General features: G+C 31.4%; 1 protein-coding gene across 1 annotated transcript; it reads left to right on the forward strand.

The window, feature by feature from the left end:
* The first annotated feature begins 6,772 nt into the window (after positions 1–6,772).
* LOC130648237 (uncharacterized) lies at positions 6,773–7,547 on the forward strand. The gene is made up of 3 exons (XM_057454276.1): positions 6,773–7,022; positions 7,128–7,260; positions 7,331–7,547. Exons 1-3 carry the CDS (start codon positions 6,773–6,775, stop codon positions 7,545–7,547), a joined length of 600 nt encoding a protein of 199 aa, XP_057310259.1.
* The last annotated feature ends 665 nt before the right edge of the window (positions 7,548–8,212 follow it).

The following is an 8,212-nucleotide window of genomic DNA, read 5'->3' on the forward strand; positions in this document are numbered from 1 at the left end:
TCGTTCGCCCAAGATTTAAGGTCATTATCTACCATTCTACCTAATTTGAGAAACGTACCCAAATTGGTCCCAGGTGGTCCGTTGTTACTCACGCGTTGACAAATGGTCTACGTCACCACCTAGTTTCAAAGTTATTGGGTTTTAAAGTTAAACCTGCATTGTAATGAGTTTATTAATTTAAATTAACATATTAACGTTAAAGTAGTGATATTGACGTCGCGCCGTAATGTCAAATAATTTAACATTTAAGACATAGGTTTTTCGGCTGTAGGAAAGGAAAATAAACACATTTGCTTTGCCTGTTACAGATAAATGACTAGTCAATAAGGCCCGTGGAAAAATCTACTTAGGAAGAAGACCAATGAAAATATAGATCTTTTTAGATGTTTTGCTGACGTCAGCAGTGCGTATAAAAATAATTTGGCGAAATTTAGTTTATCCCTTTCCTTTAACGTGAATTGATTGAAACGCTGATCTAAATAATGTGTGGGATCATGTACCTTTGGCGAACGCTTAAAACGAAACATAAGGGTTTCAAAATTTTGCCCCAAAGTATCAAAATAATTTTATAAGAAATTTATATACCTGTTGTCTTTATCGAATAGATTTTGAAATGCTGATCAAGAAAATGTATAGCATAACGTATCTTTGACAAACAGTTACGGAAATATTGTGGTATAGGGTTTCTGATGACGTCATCAACCCGTCTATTCCAAATCGGCTTCGGGCACCCAAGTTTTGGAAACTTACCAAATAGGTCTCGGGTAGTCCCTAATTACCCATGTAGGAGATAATGTCAGTTATTTCTACCCGTTTTCAAGTTATTTAGCCTTAAATTTGAAAGTACAATGCAATGGTTTCAATAAACTTAATATACTTTCCCTTGACGTCAATATTGTTTTAATGTCAAAGTTTTGGTAAATTACAGCACAATTAAATAGTCGATGTTTTACAGAATGTTGTAAAGAAAATTGTCAGAAATATAATCGACTTTGTAAAAGTCACAGACAAAGAGACATCGACACTCACAACAATAATACAAAACCGACAGTAAGAACACCGACAGTTACAACGCCGACATTTACGATAATAGCAATGTTAGAAATAAAGCATCTCAAATATGTCCATCTTATAACCAAAGAATAAACTTGAATCAACAAAGATCATTATTTTGAAAACATTGTATACGGTTCGTAAACAAGGGTTTACAAAAAATGTAAAACAAATCGCTTTTTGCAAAACACATCTAAATCAACAAAAATTAGTTCATTCAGCATGTCGTATATAGCCATTAATCTTCCACAAAAAGGTTATGAAATAAGTCAGTCATTTCAGTGCATACAGTCTTCGCCCATAAGATTACAAAATATAAAAAACAAAAATAGTTTCAATCAGAACATTAAGTAACAGTTTTATCATCAGCAAACATTATCCCTACATAATTTTCTAAAACTCTCAAAAAAAAAGTGAAACAATGGGAGTTTCCTTCCAGCCAAAAGTGTGCTTAGTTCTTCCAAACAATAGCTTATAATACGAAGCATATAGAGATCAGCTTATACAACCGCTAACAGCAAAGTCCCATTCTACAAAAATTTGTTCTTTCAGTATACTGCATGTGGTCTATTTCCACAAAGTTTACAAAATTTTAAAAAACAGCATTTTGCAACACGAACAATATAAACGGACAACCATACCTTTCTGTCATAAATTTTTTTAACCCAACGTTATAAACTGACTTAAATTTCAAATCAAATGTCAAAAAACCCTGGAAAAAAACTTGGCATTTTACATGTAGGCTGACAAAAGTTTAACAGGATGTCAAAAGCAAAACAATAAAAAATAACTTAACACACATTTTTAATTCAATAAAATTCCTTCCACTTGTTATATGGTGGTCCCCTTGTACAGTTAACAGAAAATGTGAAAGAATTATTCTCTATGGGCATAAAAAACTGTCACATTATCCTAAAAGTTCAAGAAATCCTTGAAAACTTTGTATCTAGCTTGTTACATCATAATTCGTGCTCAAATAGGAAGAGAACTTTGAATATTAAGGCAGGAAGAGATAGCTAAAAAAGAATAACAATATAGAGCTAGCTATGATATGGGATGGAGCCTTAAAGCTAACATTAGCTAGCAGGTAACAGTAGCTGAGACACCCAGTTAAATATACTTTAGCTGGGGAGACTTAGCTGGGTCTATAGCTAGCTATTCATGCTTAGTTAAACACATTATAAAGAGAAACAATATAGTAATGTAAAAATGATAACAGTGAGTTCAACATAGCAAAGTTTTTTGTTTGTCCAGCAAAATAGTTTGTTGGCCAGCGTTACGCACCAGAGTTTATTAATTATGCAAAATAATGTAAAAAAAATGGCTAGCTTTTATTAATTTTTAAAAAACGAGGTAAAATATAAAAATTTAAAAATTTGGAGATTTAAGGGATTTTTTTCAAGAAAATAAAAAAGTAACACGTAGCTTCAACAACATAAAAACAAAAAGTGTAAATCTGTTAAAGTTCTTACTTTTTCTGAATTCCAATAATATTTTCAATACCTAAGAATGTCCTCAGAAAGATGTTATCATTATCTCTTTGTTGGTTACAAGATGTTTTTTCAAGATGTTTTTTCTGTCCATTTGAATTTTAAACTTGTAGAACCAAATAGTTTCTTATGTATAAGTTTTACTACTCAATGCGATAACCTTCAAATATACTCAACATTTTAATTTTGTATTTTTTATCTTTGTTTTTTAGACTTTTCATGCTGTGAATCACTCCTCGAGTTGGCAAGAGAATATGATATCAAAAGAATTACGACGTTGGTTGATGAATACCTGTGTCATAAAGTTGACTGTGCATTTCACATTATTAAACTTGCCGATTCCTTTAATTTGAAAGATACATTAAAGAAAAATGTTGAATGTTATACCAACGCAAATAATTCAAATGATATGAATTACTTTTGTGATGACTGGAGCGTAATTTCGGCTAAAACGAAGATGCAAATAATGTTAAATAAAGCTAACAATATAGAATATAAATGTTGTCCCTGTGTCAGCAACGAAATCTGCATTCATCCTATAAACGTACCAAGATATCAATTTGTAACACTTCTTGATGCAATAAAAGCTTTTGGAAGAATGTAAGATGAATTTTGACTATCCGATTAAATGACTTATTGGATGGAATTTTTAAACGAACACGCAAATCATGTAAGGTTTTTGCGCCTTATGATGCTTATGTCTTTCACTAAAATTATTCACCCAAACTTTATGTTACTTAATATTTATTTTGATAACACTGTGTATGTGTTTTGCTCCTATTAAAAAAATATTTTATTTGTTTGTAGGGTTAGTTATGCGCAAATATATAAGAAGAAGAAGACCCTATTTAATTCGAGCTCGGGGTGGGACAAAAAATTCGTTTGAATTACGAAGTGGTTGAATAGTAGGAAGGTGATACAGTTTTATGAAATGTTTTATTCAAATCTATTATTTAAGCTCTTGTCGAAAAGAGACAAATAAAAATTTTTTTGTGATTTAACTCTTGCGTTAAGCGCTATATCACCGCGGCAAATTTTTAACGCCTTTGAAACATCTTGGTTTGTTAAAACACGAAAAAGGTAAAGGGCGCTTTTGCAATTTAAGGCAGCACTTAGCATTTGCCAACGTATAAAGCAACGTATTTTTAAAACATATTTCGTCGGTAATTATTTGCAGTGGTAAAATGGCAAATAGGGTTCTGTGTGATCATCCGTGCGTAAGAAAAGGTCGAACTTATTAAAACGAATAAAGGAATTGCTTTTCCAGAGTATAGATCAATTGTTATTATTAAAAGTTATTTGAAAGTCTAAAACGATACAAGAAGGAATAAATTATTTGCTACTTAGTATAACACATGGTGTCTTTTATTAAAAAATAAAAATTGGGCGAAAAAATACAATGGCTCAGAAACCTGAAAGCGTTATTGCATTTTTGCTTCGAAATAAATTTTTTAAAACTTTTCACAGATGAACCCAAATATTCTTTATCACCTTGAGTTTTTCAGCCTGTTTTGTTGAAACCTTGACTTACTCATACCACAAGCTTCCTTCCGTCGCTAATAAAATTTTGTGTGAAAAGTTGAATTTTGAGGGTTTGATTTCAAAAGGATCAAGGAAGCTTTTCTGGGTCTTCTTAAAATGAAACCCTCAAAATACAACAATATTGAGTTTTATATCAACTTGTTCGTGCAGAAACTATTGTCACTGCATTTGTAGCTGTATTTTTTTGAGATTATCGGGTATAGAAAGCATTACTTAAAATGTATTTAATTAAAATTGCTTGTTTATTTGCTTTTAGTTTATTAATTGTTCTTTGTGTATTTAAATATTTGTGTCACAGTGACTTCATGCCTTGACTATATTTCCTTTATTGGTTAATTATTTTTGGATTTATTTTGCAAATATACCTGTTATATAACGATAGGAATACATTTAGTGTTATTTTGTAACATTCTTTTTTAATATCATACACTTTTTTTATATTCAGATGGGTGTAAAATAAATCTCGCGTATTCTTGCAGACTAAAACAAGTGATGGTTAATACGATTAAATATTAAAGAGTTTCTATCAGTTTTCCACATGCCACTAACTGTGAAATTGCAAAAGCAAGTTATAATACTCAGGATATATGTTCCTCAAGCCATGATATTCAAGTCACAGTTAACAACAATTATGATCTATTAAGATAATTACAGAATGCATTACATTTTTAAAACTTTGGTTACTACGTTTATTATTCTTTTTTTCGCAATATGTTATTGGAAAAACTCTTATTATATTTGCACTAGAAATTGCATTGTTATAGGATTTAAATAGGAACTGAATACACTACATCATAACTATAGCTTAACAATCCTTTTAAAATAAATTCAAAAAAATTATTATTTAATACATAAAGCACACTTTTTAATTTTCTGTTTTAAAACGATATAAATGTTTACTGCATGATAATTCTGTACAAGTTGCTAAATTTAGACTCACATGTGCTATCCAATGTCAGTATTCTTTAACCTTTCCTAAACTCTTGCTGAATTAAATCAAAAAAATTTTGATTTTATTTGTAGCTAAACAAACTATTTTTTCGCTTCTGGTATTAGTCTTCAACATTTTTTAACTATTCCGTTAAGTATTCTATTTTAGTGAACTTGATGTATAATTTATCGAATAGTTCGCCGTCTAAAAGGGCTTTAATAAACAAATAAAGGTTCTTCATGTTTCAAAATTTGCATGTTCCTGAATATTACCAGAAAAAAATTTTTCGCATATTTTGCCATTCAAAATTTTTCGCCAGATACAAGGGATGTAGCACTCCCTGAATCTGGCCAAAAAAAGTAATATGTTGTCTTGTAAAAAGATCTGTAGCTTTTTAATGGAGCCATATTCTTAATACAAACTTAAAAGTTCTGATTATAATGTTTCACCAATTATTTCATAAATGCCGGCATCAAAAAGTATATACTCATATATGTACATTTTGCTTGGTTTTATTAGCTCAAAACTTATACGATGTCATTAGCGAAAGTAGTAAACAACAAACATCAATATTCAGAGCCATGGGATGATTCTGGTGTGATTTTAAATTTAGAAGATGTACAATTCCACGTACATTCAATGATACTTGGTTTCGCTTCTCCTGTTTTTAAACTCATGTTATCACCTAACTTCAAAGAAGGAAGAGAGAAGGTGATTAATCTTCCAGGAAAATTTAAAACGACTGTACTGGCGATGGTAAATTTAATATAACCTATCGAATATAGAAAAACAGGTAAGGAAAGTTTAGAATGTTTTTTAACGTTTCTAGGCGACATTACACACGAAATTTCTAGGCGACAAAACTAAAATAAGATTATCCATGTTGTGTTTTTTTTCTCTCACAAAATTCCTTCCACCCTTGTTTAATAGCTGTATTATGTGCTAATGAATATTGATTTTAAACTCTTACACGTTATAATAAGTACAACTTTCATTACTTAATTCTAGATTATTCGTGCTGTAAAGCATTACTGGAATTTTCAAGTCAGTAAAGCATGAAGAGTAGTGCAGCATGTGGATGATCATCTTAATGAAAAAGTCAGTTGTTCGTTAGACGTATTAAAACATCCTGACAATTACGATCTAGATAAAACAACAGAGAAAACTACTTCACATTATATTAAGGGAAAACTAGTTAGGGGTGGTTTTAGTGTTCTTAGAGGCGATTGGAATGGCGTGTCAGAAAAAACAAAGTTAGAAATATTATGTGGCAGGATTAAGAACCTAGATGATGACAAAACGTATTGTGAATGTGGAAGGAGCAAACATTCTACGGAGGCTCTTATTAAGGCTTCACATGCTTTTACATAATTTTGCCATCTTTTGTTATTTACATTTTCTTGTGGTGTTAAACTTTTAATTTTTCTTTGTAATTGTTAAAAGTTTAAAGGTTACCTACGATACTTTTACAATTGGGCGTCATATAATAGAAATTAAATTCAAAATTAAGAAAAAACGTTCTCCTTAATTTTTAAAAGTTAATCTACTTGAAGAAACAAGCTTTGTTAATTCATCGTTTTTACACTTGTGCTTCTTCTTCGATGTCTTCTCCAAGTGCGCATTAAAAACACCAAAATTCAAGATGGTTGCACGATACGTCACATAATGGTTTTGCATTGGAATATTAAAGCAGTAAAGTTATTAATGTGGCGTGAATCATAAGTTACCAGCTTTTAAAACTTGAAAATAAGAAATCATGTCGTCTTCAGACGTTTCTGATGTTGATTGTCGAGATCAAGTTCTTGATTTCCAGTTTAAACCTAGGAAAACTCTCAAATCACGGTCTGAGAGTGAATGGGTGGATTACGAAACAGACGAAGAAGTGGAAGAAATATCTTCAAATTTCAGAACAAATCTTGCTGTAAGCACGTGGTGTAAGTGTGGAAATTGTACATTAAAGCCCACAGAACTTGAACTCGAATCCTTCGATTCATACGAGTTGAGTGGTACATTGGAAATAATTATTTTCGAAAGAGATATCGTTATAAATGTAGTCCTGGAAACTAAGTTCGTCAGTTATTGATTGGATAATTATGTACGTATATTTTTAGAATCTGGGTGCATAATATCCTACGTAAATTTCGCACCTATTATACTGCTAAAAGAAAATCTTTGGACGGCTTTGGTTGTGATGCATGATCGCGAAAGTTCTTATCTACCTCCAAAACACAATGTCCCTAACAAGTGAGTTTCTTACTAATTTTTAGAACCATAGCTACTCTGGCGTTATAATATCATAAATGTATTTATATAGGGCTTACAGATACGCAGCTTATCGGCAGTTTACATGGTGGGTTCATGTCCGTCTTGGTAAGTCGGTAAGAAGAGTTATTCCGTCAGGTGTCGTTAGTAAGATACGGGACACATTTCCTGCACCTGATAACATCTACACTGGCTTTAAAGATGGGAGATGGGTGGACGAAAATGAATTGTCTTGGGGGCCACAATGTTCACAGGATGGAATACAATAAATTATATTAACAATAAATGTACAAAAATAAAGTAAATGAATAAATAAATAAATATGTTAGGAAAGTCTTAAGTACTTCATTGAATTTTCTATTATTTCTTCTCGTTCAGGTCGCTCTTTGGGGACGTTGTACCTCCGTTTTCGATCATTTTGGACACGAATTTCTCTATCAACCGCCCGAGAGTACGAACTCAAAGCAATTTCTCTGAGAAAATTATAATTCTTTTTTTTCATGACCTTTTTAGCAACAAAGCATTTTGAATATCGATGCCATGAAATTTTAAATTTAGGCTTGTAAGTGCCTTTGCGGGATTTTCGTTTTTTAACAGCCTATAAAAAAGATGAAATAAGAATGGAAAGTTAGGTATTAAAATATAGATAACAGTGTATATATAAATATGTGGTGTTATAAAAATTATTAAAGCATTCGTACAGAAAGAGCGTGTGGCAAATATTTCTAACCATTTTGTTACGTAACTCGCTCGATCTTCGGCATACCGGCAGATTTTCCGTTTTCTAATGGCCGCCAAGCACGTTAGTACAGATGGTGAGATGAAAGTTTTCATTAGTAGTTTTTTGACTTTTGTGAATGTTTTGTGGAAATTCTGATGTGAATTCTTTAATACCATATAGTAAAGACTTATTTGAAATAAACTTTTAAAAGCA

Source organism: Hydractinia symbiolongicarpus, chromosome 6 (genome assembly GCF_029227915.1).
Source record: "Hydractinia symbiolongicarpus strain clone_291-10 chromosome 6, HSymV2.1, whole genome shotgun sequence".
Lineage (NCBI taxonomy): Eukaryota > Metazoa > Cnidaria > Hydrozoa > Anthoathecata > Hydractiniidae > Hydractinia > Hydractinia symbiolongicarpus.